The sequence below is a fragment of the Lithobates pipiens genome, unplaced genomic scaffold (genome assembly GCF_037356315.1).
Source record: "Lithobates pipiens isolate NorthernLeopardFrog02 unplaced genomic scaffold, aLitPip1_a1.2 Scaffold_30, whole genome shotgun sequence".
Classification (NCBI taxonomy): domain Eukaryota; kingdom Metazoa; phylum Chordata; class Amphibia; order Anura; family Ranidae; genus Lithobates; species Lithobates pipiens.
This window is the reverse complement of record NW_027507791.1, coordinates 45206491-45231395: the sequence shown is the minus strand read 5'-3', so window position 1 is coordinate 45231395 and position 24905 is coordinate 45206491. Positions and strand designations below refer to the sequence as shown.

General features: G+C 40.5%; 2 protein-coding genes across 6 annotated transcripts in view; both read left to right on the top strand.

Annotated features, from left to right (window-relative positions):
* The window catches only part of LOC143942751 (SLAM family member 9-like), a 91334-nt gene extending 88511 nt beyond the window's left edge, over positions 1-2823 (top strand). For all 3 annotated transcript variants that reach the window (XM_077464138.1, XM_077464136.1, XM_077464137.1), the window contains exons 3-4: positions 1192-1458; positions 2518-2823. In XM_077464138.1, the coding sequence (XP_077320264.1) occupies positions 1192-1458; positions 2518-2675 (425 nt within the window). In that variant the 3' untranslated portion in view covers positions 2676-2823. The remainder of the gene's footprint in view (positions 1-1191; positions 1459-2517) is intronic.
* Positions 2824-9659: 6836 nt separating this feature from the next.
* LOC143942749 (SLAM family member 6-like) overlaps positions 9660-24905 on the top strand; it is a 41165-nt gene continuing 25919 nt past the window's right edge. The window contains exon 1 of one of the 3 annotated variants that reach the window (XM_077464134.1): positions 9660-9787. In XM_077464134.1, the coding sequence (XP_077320260.1) occupies positions 9739-9787 (49 nt within the window). In that variant the 5' untranslated portion in view covers positions 9660-9738. The remainder of the gene's footprint in view (positions 9788-24905) is intronic. The other 2 variants (XM_077464133.1, XM_077464135.1) reach the window with 2 other exon arrangements.

Here is a 24905-nt window from a genome sequence, read left to right as displayed (position 1 = left end):
AGAACCCTATTAAAGTCTATGGGACTCGAACGTTCAAAATCTAAAGTGCTAATTTTAAAGGCTAATATGCAAGTTTCTGTCCTAAAAAGTGTTTGGGGACCTGGGTTCTGCCCCAGGGGACATGTATCAATGCAAAATATTTTTTTTTTTAAAACGGACGTTTTTTCGGTAGCAGTGATTTCAATAATGCTTAAAGTGAAACAGTAAAAGTGAAATATTCCTTTAAATTTCGTACCTGGGGGGTGTCTATAGTATGCCTGTAAAGTGGCGCATGTTTCCCGTGTTTAGAACAGTCCGAGAACAAAATGACATTTCTAAAGGAAAAAAAGTCATTAAAACTACTCGCGGCTATAATGAATTGTCAGTCCCGGCAATAAACATAAAAGTAATTGAAAAAAACGACATGGGATTCCTTCACAGTCCATTACCAGGCCCTTTGGATCTGGTATGAATATTAAGGGGAACCCCAAACCAAAATTTTTAAAAAAAATCCAGGCCCTTCAGTTCTTTGTCATATAGCAGCTTACCAATTCTTAGATGTGATGGATGCATTCGTTATTATTTTATTTATTTTTTCAGCTTGTGATCCAGCCAGCAAGTCTTGTTTTTTTTCTTTTTAAATAACAAGCTCTTCAGCAGATGTTGCAGTTAGAGGGATGAGACAAACCATTTACCACTGACGGGGGGAGCGGAAAATGAGCTCAGGTATAACCCCTTAAAGCCGAGGCCGCATATGTGCATACAGTCGGCACTAGGGAGTTAAATGCCACCAAAAGAAAGTTCTATTAAAGTAAAAAAGTAATATAAATGTCATTTATGTACAGTGTTGCATGACCGTGCAATTACAAGTTAAAGCAACACTGTGCTGAATAGCAAAAAAATGGTCTGGACCCACAGCAGGTAAAATCTTCTGGAGATGAAGTGGATCATCTATTTTTACATGGAAGCTCATTTCTAGCACCGGGGATTAGAAGTTTTAATACTTTTCTAGAGAAAATTGAGTACTGTCCGTGATACTTTTTTTATTTACACTAACATACAATTTTTCAGGACAAGCAAAAATTGTATGTTAGTGCAAATAAAAAAAGTATCACGGACAGTACTCAATTTTCTCTGTCACAATTGCACTAATACGGCTACAATCACATTAAGTAATACTTTTCTAGAATGTTATCTGCTTCTTCCCTCCAGGTAATCTAACGGCTGAGAATGTCACCATCAACCCCGATGTGACTGATAATAAGACATGTGAGGTCAGCTTGACGTGTTTGGTGGACTCAGTAAATGGAAGCAAAGTGACCATCATTTGGAGGAGTTTAAACATCAGTAATGTAAACCAGACAGAGAACGTTGTGTTTGTACCTCCCAGTAATATCTACTTTACCTATATATGTACAGCAAAGAATCCGGTCAGTAATGTCTCGAAGAATGTGGTTCCCTGGCTGTACTGTAACAATGGTAAGTATACCAACAATGCGATTTGTTAAAATTCATACTTAAAAGTGAACCCATGCTTTTTCTTATTTATTTTTTTATTTTTTATTTTTTTTACAAAGATCCTTTATTTATTTATTTATTTATTGATCGCTTTTATTCCTATTACAAGAATGTAAACATTCCTTGTAATAGAAATAAGCAAGCCCTTTTTATTGAGAGATCTGGGGTCTTTTTGACTTATTTACCCTTAAAAGCAAAAGAAACATTTATTTTTTTTGACACTTTGCAAAAGACATTTTTTTTTTGACACTTTGACTTTAAAAAAAATAAATAAAAATCATCTCTTTAAGCCCAAGAACCGGAAGTGATGTCGGAGGTTGCTCCGGTCCTCCAAGGGCATAGAGCCGAGTGGGGGCCATCTTGCCTACACTCGACTTCCTGCCTAGCTATCGGCTGAATAAGATCGGTTTCCGGGTTACCAATGGTGCGCTCGGAAAGGACCGGGAAGCAGCGTGAGGGGGTGCACCTCTCGCGCCTCCCATAAAAGTAATCTTGCGGTGAATCTGCTGCGGGAATCATTTTTATCTGAAAGCCAACTGCCTAAGGAAAAAAAACAATACGGGGTTATGACAGCTAGCTGCTGCCATAAGAACAGTATTTAACGCCAAAATCATGATGTACATTCCCGGTTAGGCAGTTGTCAAGTGGCTAGAGAAACACCGACTCTTACTTCTCATGCTGGAAATCTTAGTTGTCTTGCCAAAATGCCAAACCTCAATGCTTTGTGCTGCTGACCTGGAATACATATGCTGATAAGGAGCTTCAACTCAGCATATGTATTCCAGGTCAAGGACTTAGAAAGTATATATGTCAGTTAGTCGGCATAACGGGAAATTGGAAAGAGGTCAGCAATGGCATCCATGTCTCTGCCAGGAAAGGTTTCTTGTGGCCTTTGTTATCAATTCAAGCCTCCTATTAGCTGCTTTCTTTGGGTTTGATTAGAATGGCTGGTATAACACTAAATAAAGTAATTATACATTTGATAGAGCTATATCACCTTTTATTTTACCTTCAATTCAGGAACAGATAGAGGAAACACACCAAAGGAAGATTATACCATGGTGAACCTCATACGTCTGGTGATATCTGGCTGTGTCCTCCTGATCACCTGCTGTATATTCATCCATCATATGAAGACTGAAGTGATCTCACAACCTCCAGAGACAGGCGCCATCTGAAGATCGTACACTGAGCTCAGTGCTCAATGTAGGGAATATGTGTCTGTTTAGTTGTGCTTTACCTGAAGGTGAAGAGGAGATTCACATTGAGGGGTTTTGGAATGACAATCAATGCCATGTCAATAAACAGAACTCTCTGGAATACAAAGTGAAACTCTCTACGTATTATACAAGATCACTTATTCTAATTACTTATCATATAAAAGTAGGCTGTGAAGTCCCTAGAGCTGATGTTTTTGGAAAATGCTTTGTAGGGTGTAGCTAGAGCAGCCCCGGCATTGTGAAGACATTCTAGGTATGTACAGAGTGTGCCGTGCCAGGAAACACCAGAATTCTGAGCTTGGCTCCATTGGCCAACCTAGAGGTGTTTTCTAAAATACCTAAAATGTCAAGTCCTTCTTGCTTTACTGAAGTTAACATGGAAGATCTGTAGCACCTGCTGTTTTCGAATGACAAGTATCTGTTTTAGATTTGGGGAGCCCCATGCTGGTTCTCCCTAAAGTCCCCATGCTTAGGTCTGCTTCATAAGTATGTTTCTATGGGTTGGTAGCCACCAAAGGCTCACTATTGATGTGCCCATCGTATTGATGTCCAATCTAGAGTCATCACCATCTCTTGCTCTGCTGATTCAAATAATAAATCTATGTTCCAACCCCCATGACAGAAAATACTCCTCTGCTAAATGGGTGTATTTGTTATTGTATATGTATAGCTCCTAATTGCCTGAAATTAGAAAGAGGGACTTGTTTTTTTTTTCTTGTTTTTTAAACATTTTAGGCAAAATATATGACTGTCACACCCCTAGTCACTCTTTCCTTGGCTTGTAAAGGATTTACACTATATTTTTAAAAGTATTGGGACGCCTGCCTTTACATGCACATTAACTTTAATGACATCCCAGTCTTAGCCCTTGTACACACGGTCGGAGATTCCGACAACCAAATCCGTCGGATTTTGTCCGTCGGATTATGTCCGTCGGATCTTGTCCGAAACTGTTGCATACACACGGTCGGACAAAGTTGTTGAAAAATCCGATCTTTCAGAACGTGATGACGTAATTTCGTTACGATGGGACTACATTCAGGCTGGTAGCCAATAGCTTTGATGTAGGAATTTGATCTGAGCATGCGTGGCACTTTGTCCGATCGGAATTCTCTACACATGATTGGAGTATATCCTATCGGACCAGTTTGTCGGAAAATATTTCCAGCAAGTTGGAAAATTTGGTCCGATGGATATTCCGACGGAAACAGCCGAATACATACCACACACAGTCGGATTATCCGACAACACAGTCCAATAGGACACATTCCGACAGATTCTCCGACCGTGTGTACAAGGACTAAGTCCGTAGGTTTCAATATTGATTTGAACCACCCTTTGCAGATATAACAGATTCAACTCTTCTGGGAAGGCTTCCACAAGGTTTCGGTGTGTGTCTATGGGAATGATTGACCATTCTTCCAGAAGCGCATTTGTGAGGTCAGGCACTGATTTTGCATGAGAAGGCCTGGCTCGCAGTCTCCACTCTAATTCATCCCAAAAGTGTTCTACCAGATTGAAGTCAGGACTCCGTGTAGGCCAGTCAGGTTCCTCCACCCCAAACTTGCTCATCCATGTCTTTATGGACTTTGCTTTGTGCACTGATCCAAATCATTTGTTGGAGGGGGCATTATGGTGTGGGGTTGTTTTCCAGGGGTTGGGCTTGGCCCCTTAGTTCCAGTAAAGGAAACTCGCTCATCTATGTCTATATGGACCTTACTTTGTACACTGGTCCATAGTCATGTTGGAACAGGAAGGGGTCATCCCCAAACTGTTCCCACAAGGTTGAGAGCGTGAAATTGTCCAAAATGTCTTAGTATGCTTAAGAGTTCCCTTCACTGGAACTAAGGGGCCAATCCCAACCCCTGAAAAACAACCCCACACCATAATCTCCCCTCCACCAAATGATTTGGACCAGGGCATATTCCCATGGCACCTGACCTGGGTGGCTCCCCAGCTGACATCTGCTTCATCGTCCTGGACACCATCATTTACGATGGGCCTCTTTTATCTGCTATAATATGAGTGGCCATTTTTTTGACCCAATAAATAAGTTTTACAAATTTATCAGTAGTTGGACCTGGACTGCAAATTATATCTTTATTTAATATAATGGTAGCAAGAGCTTACTTAGCCTTTAAACGAGAAGTTTGGGATTTAAACAAAATAAACACAGACACTAACTTAGGTGGATGCAACATGAATCTAATGCTGCATTTGTCCCCGCCACCTCTAAGTCTCAGTCAAAGACCGCTGATCACTCAGTTCTCTATCTTCAGTGAGCAGAGAGTCATGACTGTCAATCAGCGGTTCTCTGTTCTGCCCCTCCAGGGGGCGGGAGCAGCTGGCTCAGTGTTTCAACGGATCACTGAGTGTCACAAATGTCACGTCTACCCCAACGCAGGTGTCTACTGTGTGCTTCACCTATAGCAGCCCCCCTTTCCCTTAAGACAAGCAGGCCTACTGTTACTTGGTTGCCCCAGGACTTATACACAATGCTATAGTGTCTGGCTACTACACCAGGGCAGATCTGAACCGAGCAAAGCAAACAGGTACTTGCAGTTAGCAGACAGAGTGGTTCAAAGGCAGTTCAGGTAAAAGGCAGGCTGAGTTCAGGGGATAGTCCAGTATCCAATCCAGATCATACACAGGAGATCCAACAACAAGCAAGGCAGACTAAAAGGAGGCTTGATCTAGAACAATGTAGGTAAGTCTGTCTCTATCACAAGCAAGGGATAGAGTGTTCGGTTTGCTTAATTCAGGTGACTGAGCAGATCAACCACCTAATAGGTGAACACAGACAGGGAGAATGCAAGAGCCAACAACTGGATACTGGAATGGGAAGCGAGAGCACTTAAGTGATCCTAACATTGCCCCCCCTCCCCCGGACCCCTGGGAGCAGGCTTGTCAGGATTCTGGTAATGGAAGTTCCGAACAAGTCTGTTAACGTGAACAGATGCAGCTGGGACCCAAGAATTTTCTTCAGGACCAAAGCCCTTCCAGGCCACCAGATACTGGACAACATTCCTTACTTTTCTGGAATCCAGAATACGTTCTTCCTCATATTCTTCCTGTCCGGTGACCATGAGCGGAGGCTGAGATGAAACAAATGTATCCTTCTGAAGGGATTTTAGAAGAGAAACATGAAAAAGGTTAGGGATCCTCAAGGAGGCAGGAATTTGTAGGTTAACCTGGTGAATAACTTTGAAAGGCCCAATAAACCTAGGAGCCAGTTTCTGTGAGGGAACTTTGAGGGACAGATTTCTCATGGACAGCCAGAACCTATCCCCGACCGTAAAGCGGTAGTAAACCCTCCCACATCAATACAATTTTCACTATATTATGAACGACATGGAAATTTAACTATAAAATAACTCAACACATTGCCCTAACCCTCTCGGGCATTGAGATCACCAGAGCTTCACAGGTCACCACTGGAGTCCTCTTCCCCTCCTCCATGATGACATCACTGAGCTGGTGGATGTTGGAGACCTTGCGCTCCTCCACCTTCCGCTTAAGGATTCCCCACAGATGCTCAATAGGGTTTGCTGAAGACAAGCAGACTAAGGACATGGATTACTGGAACCATGTCCTGTGGTCTGATGAGACCAAGATAGACTTATTTGGTGTCAGATGGTGACAAGCGTGTGTGGGGGCAACCAGGTGAGGAGGACAAAGACAAGTGTGTCTTGTCTACAGTCAAGCATGGTGGTGGGAGTGTCATGGTCTGGGGCGGCACTGGGGGGCTACAGATCATTGGGGGAACCATGAATTCCAACATGTACTGTGACATACTGAAGCAGAGCATGATCCCCTCCCTTCAGAGACTGGGCCGTAGGTCAGTATTCCAAAAGAAAGACACAATTCTTTACATGAATCAAGTTTATGATTCTTTTTATTGATGCTTTTATATCCCAGTTCTAACCATCAATGAATCTTATAGTTTAAGAATACTTCTATCTATCTATCTATTTATATATATATATATATATATATATATATATATATATATAGAGAGAGAGAGAGAGAGAGAGAGAGAGAGAGAGAGAGAGAGAGAGAGATATCTATATCTATATCTCTATATAGATATAGCTATATAGATAGATATATATAGATATATATATATATATATATATATATATACATACATACATACATACATATATATATATATATATATATATATTTATATCTCTATATAGCTATATCTATATAGAGATATATATATAGATAGATATATCTCTAGATTTTTTTATTTCTTTATTTTAATAATAAAACATTTATAAAAAAAATATAAAGAAATGATAATTTCCAAAAATTATAAATACTGAACTGAATATTTTAATACATTATATACCAATTTTACAATTACGAATCTTTATTATTATTTTACTTTATAGATATATAAATACAAATCTTTTTTTAATGTTTGATATTTTTTTTATGTATAATAAAAAAAAAAATCATGAAAATAAAAATAAATTTATTTATTTTTTAATTATTTAACAATAACCAAGCACCTGAAAAAAGTTTACTCCAAAATAATTTTTATTGTTATTGAAGATAGCAGAAGAATCACAAGAAAATATAGGGACAATGGAATATAATCAGGCACCAAGCATGAGATCTGCAGAGGAAAGGGTACATTTTAATCCAAAACAGGATAGACTATAAACTTCACCAACGTTAGACTACTAATTTATTAATCAATTCTTTTGATCACTGTATTCACTAAAGTGTGTCCATAACTCCATCTTATCCATTGATTATGATCAAATTATTTGGCTATAAAACGATAAAGAATTGCAATGTATACGAGGTTAAGTCTCATTCTTCACCTTGGAAATATAGCATCCAAATGCTGAATAAAGTTGATTAAAGTTAATAATTATGATTGACAGACGTGCATCTAATCCTTAATGTAAACATTGAAGCTGTAGTTTGATTTGCGCACACAACAAACGAAATGGAATCACGAGTAAACTCTGTAAAAAAAATAATATACCATATAAGTGGCATATATTTCAACCTAAATTACCTGTTCATGTAATTATATAATTCCGGGATTGTTTACAATTGATAGTACTGTCATTCAAATCAATTATAAAAAATAGAAGAGGTCCCAGATATAGCCATATCTATTTTTACAATTATTATTATTTTTTGTTAGTATTTAATTATATTTAAAAAAAAATATTAATATCATACTAGATAAATATTTAATTTCTTTAAATTTAAATTTATATTATAGAGAAATTGTTTTTTTAGCAGAAATGTGGTCCAAGTATCCAACAGCTGGTGAGGACCCAAGTTTTCCATTTAATCCACCATCTTAAGCTTCATTGCAGTCAAATTCAGAAACAGCTGAAGAACGCCGACTGCAAACAAGAATTGGAAAAAATGATTGGTGTGAATGCAGAAATTGTCTTGCAATGCCTACGGCCAGAGAGTCATTTTTCTGCCAGGAAATATAACATTTTAAGGAAAATATTGATGAAGGTTCATTGTGTATAACGGAGTCAACCATTTTTAAAAATATGGTTGTTGACAGGCTGAATACAACAATTATCTTGACTATTATACACCAAGGAACATTCACATGCACCAAATGCAGATGATAATAGGGTATCAATTTTTTATTGCTGTAGGTTTTCACAGATTATTGTTATATACATACATATTAATTAATATTTAAGAGTTTTTTTTTATTTTAAATAATTTTAGATTTTTAATTTTTATTAAATTTGTTTGTATTACACAAAAGAAAAAAACGTTTTATAATTCATGTTGCAAAACACAACTTGTATTTTATTATTTATTTACAGAAACTTACGTAAAATAGCATGCAAGTCTTTTACAGCATGGATACATGGCTATCCGGGCAAAGGAAATGGAAGGCCCATACCTTCATGTGCAGTTCATGCAGTTAGATCAGCTTTTCCAGACCCAGATGGTCAATACGTTGGATTAAAATATTCTAATGATTATGACTCAGGAGACTTGGCATTGGAATTTTAGCTATAATAAACTACTTAAACTAAATTATAAAAATAACCTACATTCTTATATTTTAAAATGCATCTGTGCAATTTTTTTGACATTTGCTTAAATAAAAATTTTAAATCTGCTTTTATGTTTTGTATGCTTTATTTTATTTGTCTAGTTAGTAATTAACATGATTTTTTATATATATATAATATTAATCTAAATAATAATAAATAATTTGTTGTCATAAGAAATTAATTTATTGTTTAACAATGTAAATGAGTCTTGAATAAACAAACTATTTTAAAGGAAGGGAAGTCAAGAAAAACGTGTATTTTCTCTGGTTCCCTCTGTCCCCATGACCAGCGTTCCAGTTGGCTTTGCTGCATTCAGGTGATCCTGGTGGCCATCTTGGGTCATGCAGAGTCTTTTTAGATCCCTGCCCCCCGGTTTTGGCGTGCATTTGCAAAGTGGCTAATTTGGCAGAGTATACCGCCTTATCAGGGATGGCACTAGTGGTAGGGAGAGGTTCTGGAGGAGTATGGAAAGATCAGGGCTTACATCTGTACTTCTGAAAGCTCCCTCTTGGGTTGGACCGGCCAAGCCGCATTCCACCTCCCTTTGGCAAACGCTCTTCAGTTTGGGTCTACTACCACTGACTCTACACTGCATTGACTGTAAGTTCCGGGTCGGGTGAGCTCTGAGCCGGGCTGTTGTTCTATTTGCAAGTTCTTCAATTCATCACTTACTGTACTCCGGGCCTTTGTGTGATTACTGCACCATGCCATCCACCTACCCAACAAACAGACCTGGTTTGCTGAATTTACACAGCTTCATTTTACTTCACACTTTAGTAAATCAGACCTACAGCCTCCTCCACCACTGAGAGTTAAATTTATATTTTGAGATACAAAACATATTTTTTCTCTGTCCTGCTTACAAATACTTCCTGTGGTTTATAGCGGATGTACAGTATAGATCAGTCTGTGAGATGACCACCGACCATTGACTTTACCATTTGACACGAAGAAAGAAAATGTCTCCTTTCTACTTCTGGATCGTTGTGTTGTTGAACCTCCAGATCTGTAAGAATGCCTTCAATTGTTTCTTTAGAAATGTCATTTTGTATAGACAAAGCTTTTTTTGTTTTGGATACAGTATGGAAGGGTTCAAATCTCTTCTAGTTTATTTTACTGTCTATGTACCATCAGGGAAAATCTCCATCATTTTCACTCCCAGAGACACAACAGGAAAGCTAGTGGAAATCTTCCAAAATTATGGGAATTCCCCTCTTTTATTATCATTATTATGCTTATACAAGATTTATATAACGCTGACAGTTTACACAGCGCTTTACAACTTAAGGGTAGACAGTACAACTACAATACACTTTATTACAGGAGGAATCAGAGCGCTCTGCTCATTAGAGCTTACAATCTGAGAGGGAAGGTCAAGAGACACATAAGGTAATAACTGTGGGGGGGTGGGCTGATGGAGAAAATAAATGTGCAGTTGTTAGGTGGGGGGCAGATAGGCTTCCCTGCAGAGATGAGTTTCAGGGATCATCTGAGAGTGGACAGAGTAGGATATAGTCGGACAGATTGGGGTAAAGAGTTCCAGAGGATGAGAGAGGCTCTGGAGAAGTCCTGGAGGGGAGCAATGGGATGAGGTGACGAGGGAGCTAGGGAGCAGGAAGTCTTGGGAGGAACAAAGATAACAATTTGGTTGGTATTTTGAATCTAGGTTAGTGATGTAGCTAGGGGCCAGGTTGTGGATGGGTTTGTAAGTTGTTGTTAGTATCTTGAATTTAATTTGTTGGGTGATTGGAAGCCAGTGGAGGGATTGGTAGAGACAAGTAGCAGACACCAAGTGGTTTGTAAGGTGGATGAGTCTGGTAGCAGCATTCATGATAGACTGAAGGGAAAATAGACTAATTAAAGTTAATCAAATGAGGAGGGAGTTGCAGTAGTTAATGCGGTAGATGACCAGGAAGTGGACTAGAAGCTTTGTGGTGTCATTGGTTAAGAAGGGGCATATCTTGGAGATGTTGCATAGGTTGAGGCAGCAAGATATAGACAGTGATTGGATGTGCGGTCGAAAGGAGAGTTCAGAGTTCAGAACTACACCTAGGACTTTGGATTGATAGTTGAGCCATTTATTTTGAAAGAGAAGACAGGAGAAGGGTACGTCCTGAGCCCACCCTATTTTGAATCACATGCTTCAAAAAACAGCCCCTCCACATTGGAATTCATGCATCCGGCATCCTGCATGGGGGCCGGATGCACACACAGCTCATGCTGTGTGTAAAAAGTATCTGATCTTATAATTGACAACTTGTTTAAATGTATAATTGACAACATTGTTTAAAATTAATTAATTTTCATTTTCTTTCTGAAATTTTCAAAAACTTGTAGCAAAAATGAAGTCTTCAATAGATTTACCATGAATTTTAAATATATATACCTTGGGGTTTTTATTCTCCAAAATGTGGTCATTTTGTGAGCGTTTCCACTGTCATGGTAATCCAGGGCCTGCAAAAGTGTGATCTGTAGTCAGATAATTAGATGCATAATTTATTTGCCTAGAAAGCCTGAAGGTGCTCCTTGGATTTGGAGCCTCTCTATGTGGCTAGGCTGTGAAAAAGTCTCGCACCTGTGGTATCGCCATACTCAGAAGGAGTAGCAGAATGTGTTTTGGAGTGTCATTCTAAGTATGCTCATGCTGTGCTATGCATCTTAGTAGACATATTTGAGTAAAAAAACTACAATTGTATTTTCATTCTGCATTTACCAAAAACATGTGGCAAAAAAATAAGTCTTCAAAGGACTCACTAAAAAAATATCCTGGGGTGTTAACTCTCCAAAATATGGTACTTTTGTGGGTTTTTCCACTGTCCCAGTTCTCCAGGGCATCCAAAAATGTGATAGGAAGTCAAAAACTGAGATCTGTAATTTATGTCCCTAGCATGCCTGAAGGGGTTCCTTGGATTTTGAGCCTCTCTATGTGGCTACTCTGTAAAAAAGCTTCACACATGTGGTATCATCATACTTGGGAGGAGTAGTAGAATGTGTTTTGAGGTGTAATTCTAAATATGCCTATGTTGTGTGTTAAAATAACTTATTAATTGGCTTAAAAACAAATTTAAAAAAATTAATTTTAATTTTCTTTCCTGCATTTTTCAAAAACTTGTGGTGAAAAAATTAAATTTCAAAAGACTCATTATGCCTTTCAGAAAATACCTTGGGATGTTTGCTTTATAAAATATGGTCATTTTGTGGGTATTTCCACCACAGTACTGGTGCTCCAAGGACTCCAAAATGTGATAGGTAGACAGGAAATTAGATGCGTAATTTATGCTACTTCAAAAACCCAAAGGTGCTTCTTGGATTTTGGGCCTCTCTATGCATCAAGGCTGTGAGAAAGTCCCACACATGTGGTATCCCCATACTTGGGAGGTGTAGCAGAATATGTTTTGGGTGTAATTGTAAGTATGCCTATACTGTGTGTGAGAAATAACTTGTTAAAATAACAACTTTGTGAAAAAAAATGTTATTTAATTTCCTAATTTCCCCCAAAAATTGTGACCAAAAAATTACTTAAAAAAACTGAACATGCCTCTTGCTAAATACCTTGGACTGTCTACTTTCCAAAAAAAGGGGTCAAAGGGGTAATTTGTGGGGTATTTGTACTGTCCTGGTGTTATAGGGCCTCAAGAAATTAGATAGACATTAGAATTTATTGTTTTTTTAGATATATACTGTATGTATTATAGTATGTAGATTTGTATAGCTTTCACGCACACCAAATAAGATACACCTAATTGTTTTGTTTTTTTCACCAGAGAAATGTAGCAGAATACATTTTCACCCAAATTTATGAATAAAGATTTTTTTATTTGCACACCTTTATAACAGAAACTAAGCAATACGTGTGTATTCTGGAAGAATGTTCAAACATTCCCATAGACACACTCCTAAACCTTGTGGACGGCCTTCCCAGAAGAGTTGGAGCTGTTATAGTTGCAAAGGGTGGGCCAACTCAATAGTGAACCATGCGGACTAAGACTGGGATGCCATTAAATTTCATGTGCGTGTAAAGGCAGGTGTCCCAATACTTTTGGTAATATAGCGTATATACAATTTAAAATTATTGAGATTTCTGGCAGACTGCTTGTAGCCTGTCTACTGAATGCAAAGATGATCAATTGTACTGAAATACAACACACCTAAAGATCTTTACCAAAATGATCCCTTTCTGAAAAAAACATGAAGCTAAAAAGTTGATTCAGTGAACCAACATAAGTGTCATATCTTTTTTATGGTAAACTTAATCTGGCCCTTCAGGAATGTTTGTTTGATATTCTAATCATTAGTGGTTCGGTGGCCAACCCCACATGACTATTTTTTTTTTTACCGACAGCATATTTTCTTACAATTGCACACACACTGACGGGATTCAGAAAGTTCTGATAGAAGGTTATGACACACGACCACAAATCCCTTCCTCCACTGGAGACATGGACATCTAGACAGGGTGTAACAATAAATCTCACCCCCACATCACTGCTCTTATTGGGGGGGAGGGTGGTTATTTATGAGTCCGCATTGACTGTCATTGACGACATGGGATCCTCCAGCTGAAGAGAACTACAGGTGACATTGTGGGGTTGTAGACGGAGGACATAGACGGAGACGTAGACAGGTTGTAACAATAAATCCCACCCACCACTGCTCTTATGGGGGTAGGTGGTTATTTATGACTCAGCATTAAATGTCATTGTCAACATGAGATCCTCCTAGAATGCCACCTCATCCCATAGATCCTCCAGCTGAAGAGAACTACAGGTGACATTGTGGGGTTGTAGTACTCAGACAGGTGGGCACAGAATGTCCAGTTCTCCAAGTCATGGCTCTGTCCTGGGGTCACCTCTGGTGTTGTATCTTCTTCCACTCCATCTGCTGTCTGGCATAAAATGTGGTGAGCTGAGGGAACGGGTAGGGTTACAGCACTTGTTACCGCCCTCAAAATGTGAATTAAGAGAGCCGATGGTTGTAGACGCGATGAGATAAGGTGATCAGCTTGGCGTGGACTGCAAAGAATCACACAAACAGCATGAGATATGACCACTGACTTTATGGCTGGAAGTAGTTTTATTTTTACATAACAATACATCTTTTACATTTTTATAGTCACATGTTTATAAACATTAACAATATATATAATACCGATTTTAACTAAAGTATTTTAAAACGTAGTTACAACAATGAACATTACTAAATTTAATAACATATATATCCCGGTTATTCAGTGTTATAGATAATTATCTTTATCTCTCTGGTACACTTTAAGTGTGCAATAATCATACTAGCAATGTATTGCTTTAATACAAATATTTTCATGGTAGTACTCTTTTTTTAACCACTAGATGGTGCACATTGCATGTCTGTATGATGCAATACATAAGCTTTACATACAATAGGTTTTTTTCTATATTAAATAACAGAAAACATGTGCTTCTATAAATCTATGCAATTTCCAATAAATCAGGTTTAAATACACCCACCCAGAAAGGTCCAGTGTCTATCATAGACATTTGTTCTGACTAATGCAGTATTTTCATGTTCTTATGCACTTTTCACTTGTTTCTGACACATGCTGTTCTAAACTTCTAATTACAGCAAAACTATAGCATAAAATCTGCTGAGACTTTTTCTGCATCTGCTCAAGATGTTTAGGAATCTTTCTATCACAGGTTAATACAGATTAGGAACAATTTAGAGTACATACCTGCAAAGAATCACACAAACAGCATGAGATATGACCACTGACTTTATGGCTGGAAGTAGTTTAATTTCCAGTCACATGGTGTGTGGCCTTATATAGACTCTGTTTGTGTACCTTCTCTGCCATCTACTGGTTATTAATAGAATAGAAGGGAGATGTTTAGAAATATATGAAAAAAAATGAATATGTACTTTGCTTTGGGGTGTCTGTTTTGTGACCATATAAACCCCAGTCCGTCACACTCTCCCCTCCTTCAGTTAATGGCTCCCGACATTAAACTCAATTGGTATCTGAACACTATTTAGTGATTTAAGTAACCCAAATAGGTACTTGTTGCCACCAAGGAGCTACGTTAACTACCTGGCATGTCATGGGAGTAGCTAGCATTGTAGGAGTTTGCATGGTGTGAATCTGACTTGGTATGTATCTTGGCTGACCTAGTGTGTCATACGTAAAGATCTCTTTAGGCTTAGCTTGTCTGGTAGATCTTCTGACAGGAGTTGAGTCTTCTCCATCAACATCATTCTCCATTTGCATATCTTGGTTCACAGGTAAGTCTTGACTTAATGAGGGTAATTCTGCAGTGTCTAGTCCCACCATATCTGTAGCCCAGATTTGGTCGCCAACTACTGTTCCATCATTTTGTTCTTGTTCAAGATTGGGTGTGGTAGTTGTAGGATAGAACTCCTCAGCAGAAACTCTTAATGGGATTTTCTGTACGTTTTGAGAGTTTTGTTGAGACACAACACGATCGTGACTTTCTGTAGTCTCTGGTATATAAGGATAATACCATCTTTCTTCATCTGAACATTCCTCCTGCTGGTCCAGATCCATTCTGGTATCCTTTCTTTTACTTGATTGTCTTTGTTTCATCGGTACTCTTGGAATGTGTCCTTCAATTGGTAGGTCATTTACTGGTAGCAAAAGATTTCTGTGCAGTACTCGAATAGTCTTTTTACCACTTTCAGGCTGAATTTTGTACACAGGCCCATCTTTGATTCTTTCTATCACTTTGTGTACTGATTCTTCCCAGTATGAACGAAGTTTACCAGGTCCTCCTCTTTCAGAGAGATTTCGTACTAAGACCCGATCACCCGGTTGAAGAGGTGCTCCTTTTATCTTTTTGTCATAGTACTTCTTCCCTTTAGCAGATGATTTTTTGCTATTCTCGGAAGCGATTTTGTAAGCTTCTTGCATTCTAGATGCCCATTTCTGAGTAAATGTTGGTTGACTTTCTGATTCCTTTTCCAAATTTAGGTTGAGCATTAGGTCAATTGGCAAACGAGGAGATCTTCCATACAATAGAAAGAATGGCGAGTATCCTGTGGCTTCATGCCTGGTGCAATTGTATGCATGAACCATGTGTGGAAGATGTTCTTTCCAATCTGACTTTTTCTCTTCCTCTAAGGTGTGAAGCATCTGTAACAAAGTACGGTTCAGTCTCTCCACTGGGTTACCTGGTGGATGGTATGGAGTAGTTCTTGAATGAGAAATCCCTGCCAATCGTTGCAATGTCTGAAATAAGTTGTTTTCAAATTCTCTTCCTTGGTCATGGTGGAGTTTCTCTGGATAGCCAAAACGTGGTATGAAATCTTGAAAGATCTTTTCTGCCGCCGTTTTTCCAGATTTGTTCTTAGTTGGATACGCTTGTGCAAAGCGTGTGAAATGGTCAACTATTACAAGTATATACTCATATCCTCCTTTGCTTTTCTCCAAGTGAAGATAATCAATGGATACTAACTCCAAAGGTGAACTGGTAGTAATCGAACCCATAGGTGCTCTTTCGGTGATATTTGAACGCTTTTGTTTGATGCAGCTGCACTTCTTCAGCACATATTCATCAATGTCTTTTTGCATAAATGGCCAGTAAAATCGTTCATGTGCTAGGTGGGTTACCTTCTCAGTACCAATGTGACCCATGTCATCATGAAGATTTCTTAAGACCAATGGTTTTAACTTTTCTGGTAGAACTAGCTGTTTTCGGGTTCCAGAGTGTCGGTAGAGGATTCCTTCATCGACTCTGAGTTTATTCCATTCATGTATCAAACGTCTTGTTTTGCTGGTCATACTCTCCTTTTCTTTGTGGTCTGGAATCCAGTCGTTCTCCTTAAGCCAGACCACTTCTCTAATGTTGGTATCGTCTTGTTGTAATGCTCTGATATTCTCCTGAGTCATTGGGCAGATTGTCTGTCCTTTCAGCAATTCTTCGGCCACATCACTTTCTGAGTGAAGAGTCAATGAAGCCACCCATAATGCCTCTTCTTCGTCAACAGCTTTGCTCCCTTGCCACATAGCTGACACAACCTCAGATGGTACAAGCTCTGTGTACTCACTCAGATTCTTCGTGAGTTCCACCGGAAATCGTGACAGTGTATCTGCGTCTGCATTCTGTTTACCTGGCCTGTACTTGATATCGAAGTGGAAATCAGCCAACTCGCCAACCCAGCGATGACCCACAGCATTCAGTCTGGCAGTACTCAATACATATGTCAATGGGTTGTTGTCTGTGTAAACGGTGAATGTTGGAGCGTAGTACAAGTAATCTCTGAATTTGTCACAGACTGCCCACTTGAGAGCTAAAAACTCAAGTTTACCAGAGTGAAGATGGTAATTGCGCTCTGCTGGAGTCAATGTTCTGGAGCCAAACCCAATAACACGAAGTTTTTCTCCTTGTCGTTGGTATAGTACAGCACCTAGGCCTTCATTGGAAGCATCAGTGTGTAAGACGAAGGGTAAGTCAAAATCAGGGTATGCTAGAATTGGTGGATTGGTTAACATGTCCACCAGTCTGGATACTACAGCTTGATGTTTGGGTGTCCATTGAATCAGTGTTTTAGATGGCACTTGTGCTTTGTTCCCGTTTTTCTTTGTGGATTCCCTCCGATTGTTTTTGGGGATGGATGTAGCAGATTCTTTCTCAGTGTTCTGCAAAAGTTCATACAGTGGTTTAGCAAGTCGAGAGAAATCTTGAATGAAGGACCTGTAGTAGCTCAGGAATCCTAACAAAGATCTGACTCCTCCCACTGTTTTTGGTTCTTTCCTTTTCAAATGTAATACCGCTTCAAGATCTTTTGGGTCAATTTTTATGCCTTCTTCTGACACCATTCGTCCAAGGTATCGAATCTGTCGTTTAAAGAGTTCACACTTCTTCGGTCTAAGTTTGATACCATGCTCACGCATTCGACTAAGCACTTGCCTAATATCATTGACATGCTCCTGAAAAGTTTTGGAGTAGCAAAGTACGTCATCCAAGTATGGAGAACAACATTTGTCTCTGATGCCCTCTAATACATTCTCCATGCATCTCTGAAAAGCTGCTGGGGCATTCGTTAATCCAAATGGAATACGGTTCCACTCCAGGAGTCCCCAGGGGGTGCTGAAAGCCGTCAGATGTCTGGAGTCTTCATGCACAAAGCCTTGATGATACGCACTACCCTGGTCCAGGATTGAGAACCACGTAAATCCTCCTAAGCTATCCAGCAGATCTTGTATTCTGGGTAGTGGATGTCTATCTGGGATAGTCTTTCGGTTTAACTCCCTAAAGTCAACACATAGTCGTAGACTACTGTCCTTCTTTCGAACACAAACAACTGGTGATGAGTATGCGGAAGAAGATTTTGTTACCCAACCTCGGTCAAGAAGGTTTTGGATATATTCTTTCACTTCTTTGTATAGGGGTTTCGGTATCGAATTGTAGCGTTTCTGGACAGGAGATTCATCTTTCAGATTTATCCTCAGTTTCAGGTTAGGGATGCATCCTATGTCTCCCTCATCTCGAGCAAAGACATCTGATTCATCATATAACATTTGTCTCGCTATCTCCTGTTCTTCTTCTGAGAGATCTCCCAAATTGACAGGTGGGTGCCACTTAACAGATTTGTTAGTGGGTAGCTGATTTCCAGTGTCCACTTGATTCAACTGGTTTACATGAAACACCCTTTTCTTCTGGTCAATTCCCTTTCCATCGTCTTTGTTTGGAGACAATGGTAGAATCTCAGCTGCTGGAGAAATGGTACCCAATACTGTTCTGGGTGGAAGGTAGATGTCATGTTGAGCACGGTTCATTCAGTATAGGTATCTTCACCAGTTTAGAGAACCCATTTGGCACATCTACCACTGAAGGAAATAGTTCAAGTCCTTCCTCGACTGGATATTCGGGAAGTGGTTCATGATTCCTCCTTTCGGCCACGCTCTAATTCTGCATTTGACTTCACAGAGCTCGCCTCCTTTAATCTGGAGTCCCTTCTTCCCCACTTTGACCATACGACTATCGAATATTTCTCCTGGGTCAGTTGCTTGACTGACAGCATTGACAATGTTATTCGCTACACTCTGTCTTACTTTCATAGCTTCACTCAGCAAGATAGTCAGGTTTTGGGTGCTGTTTGGTCGGTCACGGTTTTCTCTGATCAATTCTTCGATAACATTAAACCCAAGAATTGGAATGTCATTACAGCAGTCACTCACCAGCATTGGCACAAAAATGGCTGAGCTTCCATGTCCACTACTTTCGAATTCCAGGCAGACTTCAATCCACCCGATGAATGGAATGATAGAACCATTTGCAGCTGTAATGGATAAGTTGTCATCACAAAGTAAATCTTGTATGTGCCTAATGGAGACGCTGGGTAGAAACTTTTCTAACCATGCCTTCCCGACAATGCTGACCTGAGCTCCTGTATCCATCAACATGTCAACCGGTACACCATTCATCTGACATGACAGTAGGCATTTTCCTCCAATTAATTGTGCTACGTGTTGTTTGGAGAATCCATTCTCTTTTGGGAGTGTTCTAGTTGACCGGTGGGTGAATACCCTGTTTACCTTAGCATGGGACAGATCATTTGAGGTGGTCACTGGTTGTCCCTTTCCCAGTGACCGTCTGTCGTTTCCCGACTGCCTTCTTTTCTTCAAGCAATCAACCGCTCTGTGTCCTGTCCAACCACAGTAGAAACAATGGTAGCAGTTCTGACTCTCTCGTTTAATGCAATCATCACACCTGGGCTTGCAGTGAGTTGTATCTGGAACTTGAACATTGGTTAGTGGCTTAGTCATTTGGTTTCCAACAAGAGGAGTTAGTTTCATCATCTTTTCCAGGTTCTTTGTGAGAGCAGAGACCTGTGTTGTTAGTTCCATTAATGCAGTGTGATTTGCTTTAACATCTCCCTCAACTCTCTGTTGCAAGGTGTCTTTTTCACGATTCCCTGGTGTCTGTGATGAATGAACAGTAAGAGGTTTATGTTTGGGTGCACTGTTTAAGCGTCTCTGCCTTTCTGTTTCCTCATCAACTGATCTGGTGACTTGCTCTATGATAAAGTCATCCGTTACTGTCAAATCAGACACATAAGGCTTGATATCTCGTCTAACATTAGAATTTTTCTCATTTAGTCCCTGATAGAGTGTATGAAGGAACAGGGCCGCTGATAGGGCAGTACAAGCAGCCCTGTTGTACCGGGCCCAGCCAGCAGGGGGGGCCCGAGCAGATTTCTAGCTAAAAAAAACGAATTTGCTAAATAACTTTATTAACCTGCTCCCACTTGATTGGCAAGGTATATTGTACCTTCCTGGGCCCCATCAGGTTAATAGAGGGGCCCAGGAGGTGAGAGAAGAAGAGGGACTTTTTCTCCATTTTCGGGTGGAGGCATACAATCCCTGCTCTGCATCTGTGTACCTTGTGCTCACTGTATGCTTTCCTGGGCGGATGGATTCAATTGTAATGCGGCTCCCTTCCCTCAATAAGTGCCGTGCTGCTGCAGCCTGATGGAGAGACTGAACGAGAGAGTAATCCATATGCTGGTCCCACAGGCAAGCAATTCCCTTACACACATCACACACACTGACACACATCACACAGGCTGAGGCTTAGTCCCCTGACTCCCCATTGTGTGCTCATGGTCATTATGATGATCAAAGCACAGCAGGTTCTCTATGGCTCTGTCAGTGTAACATGACTGTGTGGTTGTGATTTTCATGGCTGTGCTGTGTGTTACAGACTATAACTCAGCACAGCCATAAGAAAGTCAGCAACACACAGCATGTTACACTGACAGAGCCATAGAGAACCTGCTGTGCCCTGATCATCATAGTGACCATGAGCACATAGTGAGATGCTACTTTACACATGTGATGGGGGAAGGGACAGTAAAAACACACAGCCAAGATGCATTTGTACCACCCCCAAATCACTCCCCTTTAAGAATTTTTCACCCAAGCCTTGCAATCAGGTCCGCCTGTCAGTTTTTCCTGTGGACCAGTGGGTGCAGTAGCTGTGTATGATGGGCACAGTGGCTGCGTTTGATGGCACAGTAGCTAAGTTTGATGGGCACAGTGGCGGCAATTGATGGCACAGTAGCTATGTTTGATGGCACAGTGGCGGAAATTGATGGGTACAGTAGCTACGTATGATGGCACAGTGGCGGCAATTGATGGCACAGTGGCAGCAATTGATGGGTACAGTAGCTGCGTATGATGGCACAGTAGCGGAAATTGATGGCACAGTAGCGGAAATTGATGGCACAGTGGCAGCAATTGATGGGTACAGTAGCTGCGTATGATGGCACAGTAGCGGAAATTGATGGCACAGTGGCGGCAATTGATGGGTACAGTAGCTGCATATGATGTTCATATGATTTTCAGTTTGTTTGCGTCCCCCTCATAAATTTTGAGCATCGCCTGCCACTGATGTGGACCGATTGAAAGCCCCATGTAGGTCTACAGGAGTCCAGATATGAATTGACTTGTGTCCATTCAGGTAAAAAAATAAAATAATAGAATAATAATGGTTATTAAAGCGGAGTTCCACCCAAAAGTGGAACTTCTGCTCATCTTCTTCCTCCCCCCCTCCGGTGCCACAATTGGCACCTTTTGAGGGGGAAATGGGGGGGGGGGTATAGGGTATCAGCTATCCTTTTCCACTTTCAGGATTCCCTGCCACAGAGCTGTGATGTCACCGCGGGGCTCCCTCCTCCTCCTCTGGCCCCTGGGCCAAACGGGGAGAGAAGCGGGGCCTCGTGCATGTGCAGTAGGGTTTCCGGCGTGAAGCTGAAAGGCTACACTGCCGGGTTCCCTTACCCATAATGGTGGTGGAGCACCCAACAGCTGATGGAAACATCCGCTGCGGGTGTCGAGATCGTTGGACTCCAGGACAGGTAAGTGTCCATTTATTAAAAGCCAGCAGCTGCAGTATGTGTAGCTTCTGGCTTTTAATGTTTATTTTTTTGGGGGTGTAACACCACTTTAAAGGTTCACCTTTTGGAACATCTTACATGTTTCAGCTCCTGCCACCTTTCCCCCAGATTTTGTGACAGTATGGGGTCAAGGGCGGAGCCAGGGGTGGGGTTGTGGGCGGGACCAAGGGGCCCTGTCAGGTATGCTCTATGCGGCCCCATGATTTCTAACAGCGGCCCTGGAGGTGTGTATTCTTGATCTTGAGGCATAAAAGATGACACAAAACTGGACTGACCTGCTTTTGTGTCATACTTAATGATTACATTTTAAAAATCGTAAGCAATTTTGTACTTTTGAAACATAATTTTAATAATTGCACTTTAATGAATTCTAGCACATGTAAACACAAAAGAATACCCATTTTTTTTTAGGCTGGGTTCACACTGGAGCGGCTGCAGTGCAAATCACATGCGATCTCTGTGCGATGCGAGTTCAGCCATACAGATAGTATGGCTGAATTTGCATCGCACCCGGCCCCAAACTCGCACAGGACCCTGCAAACTCAGACAGGAATCGGATCGCATGGTGTGAACACCCATGCGATCCGATTCTGCTGTGGACCAAAAAAAGGGTCCCGTGCGAGTTTGGGCCGGGATGCGATGCGAATTCAGCCATACTATCTGTATACTATCTGTATGGCTGAACTCGCATCGCACAGAGATCGCATGTGATTTGCACTGCAGTGCGGTGCGAATCACATCCGGTTCTCGTAGCCGCAGCAGTGTGAACCCGGCCTAAAGATGTTGAACTAACATTACATTTCACTATGTATGGTCTGGGGAGGGGCAATGGGTGGGGCCAGGGGTGGGGCTGGAGGAGGGACTAGGGGCGCGGCCAGGGTGGAGCTGAAGGGGGGCCCCGTCAGGTAGGCTGTACGGGGCCCCGTGATTTCTATCAGCGGCCCTGTGAAGGAATATGCCTTGCACCAGTTTTTTGTCATAGCTAAGCTCTCGCCTATCATGTTGTGATGTAGACAGAACTTTTTCTTTTAACCCCACTAGCCTGTAAACAAATTGTTGTGCTGTTTCTCTTTCTTGCTGGGTAGCATTGCTAAGGTCCTGAAATAACTCATTAGCACTTCGTTCTCTCATATGTGACTTCAAAAACCTTTTCAATTCAGCAACAGTAAGATCATCTTTGTCAGTCAACATATCTTTAAAATTACCAGGTTTGATTATTCTCAACACTGTGCGTATAATTTCAGATTCAGGGAATTTTTCTGTTAGACCCTCGTCAATTTGTCTGCACACGCTACTGTAACTCATGTCCGAACCATGATCTGAAATTACACCACCATGCATTTTAAATTCTCTACGTGGCAATAAAGCAACAACATCAGTTAATCTCACCACCTCCGATACCTGTTCAGTCCTTGCAGTCCCACTACTTATTTTTTTTGCAGCGGTTGCAATGTCCACAGTTGGTGTACTTTCCTTGTTAAGTTTTAGTTCATTGATCTTGTCTTGGATGATGAGTAGGTAAGACATACCTTGATCTTCCAACTTTTCCAGCTGATCAATTCTCAAGTAGTCTTCAATAAATTCAACAAGTTCCATTTCGTTGGTACCAGTCACTGATGGAACGTCCACTTCTCTTCCATCTCCCAGCGTAATAGCAAGGCTATGCAGCTGTTCTTCATTAAGCAGATGAATTTGTTTCCGGATATCCCACATCAGCGCACGATAAGGAGACGCCATCTCTGTTGCAATCTGAAGACTTGCACTCACAAGGCAGACAACACTCAGGACTCTCCTTGTAGCTCTGTAGCAGGCTCACGCTTGTCTCGCGCTTCCCTCTCACTGGTAACACAACGAATCCCGGCACACGAGCCCCCAAAATGTTACCGGCCTCAAAATGTGAATTAAGAGAGCCGATGGTTGTAGACGCGATGAGATAAGGTGATCAGCTTGGCGTGGACTGCAAAGAATCACACAAACAGCATGAGATATGACCACTGACTTTATGGCTGGAAGTAGTTTTATTTTTACATAACAATACATCTTTTACATTTTTATAGTCACATGTTTATAAACATTAACAATATATATAATACCGATTTTAACTAAAGTATTTTAAAACGTAGTTACAACAATGAACATTACTAAATTTAATAACATATATATCCCGGTTATTCAGTGTTATAGATAATTATCTTTATCTCTCTGGTACACTTTAAGTGTGCAATAATCATACTAGCAATGTATTGCTTTAATACAAATATTTTCATGGTAGTACTCTTTTTTAACCACTAGATGGTGCACATTGCATGTCTGTATGATGCAATACATAAGCTTTACATACAATAGGTTTTTTTCTATATTAAATAACAGAAAACATGTGCTTCTATAAATCTATGCAATTTCCAATAAATCAGGTTTAAATACACCCACCCAGAAAGGTCCAGTGTCTATCATAGACATTTGTTCTGACTAATGCAGTATTTTCATGTTCTTATGCACTTTTCACTTGTTTCTGACACATGCTGTTCTAAACTTCTAATTACAGCAAAACTATAGCATAAAATCTGCTGAGACTTTTTCTGCATCTGCTCAAGATGTTTAGGAATCTTTCTATCACAGGTTAATACAGATTAGGAACAATTTAGAGTACATACCTGCAAAGAATCACACAAACAGCATGAGATATGACCACTGACTTTATGGCTGGAAGTAGTTTAATTTCCAGTCACATGGTGTGTGGCCTTATATAGACTCTGTTTGTGTACCTTCTCTGCCATCTACTGGTTATTAATAGAATAGAAGGGAGATGTTTAGAAATATATGAAAAAAAATGAATATGTACTTTGCTTTGGGGTGTCTGTTTTGTGACCATATAAACCCCAGTCCGTCACACACTCAATAGCTGAAGAGGCAGCAGGAGGCGGAGGAATTTGTCTCATGAGTCCCTCGCTCTATCTCATACTGGGTGGCCCCTATATGGGTGGAGTTAGACTGAATCATGCTATTGGCTGCCGCAACTACCAGCTAGTTACCACTAAATTACCGTCACCGACATTGACAGACAAGAGTAAAAATCATGGGTTCTTACAACCTGTCCATGAATGAACAGACAGTTGGCAACCCTGATTAGTGGGGCCAAATCAACATTCATTTTTGACCACAGATTTCACAGCTATGAGAAAACTGAAAGGATCGGGGGGGGGGGGGGGGGGAGGGGGGGGGGACATTTTGA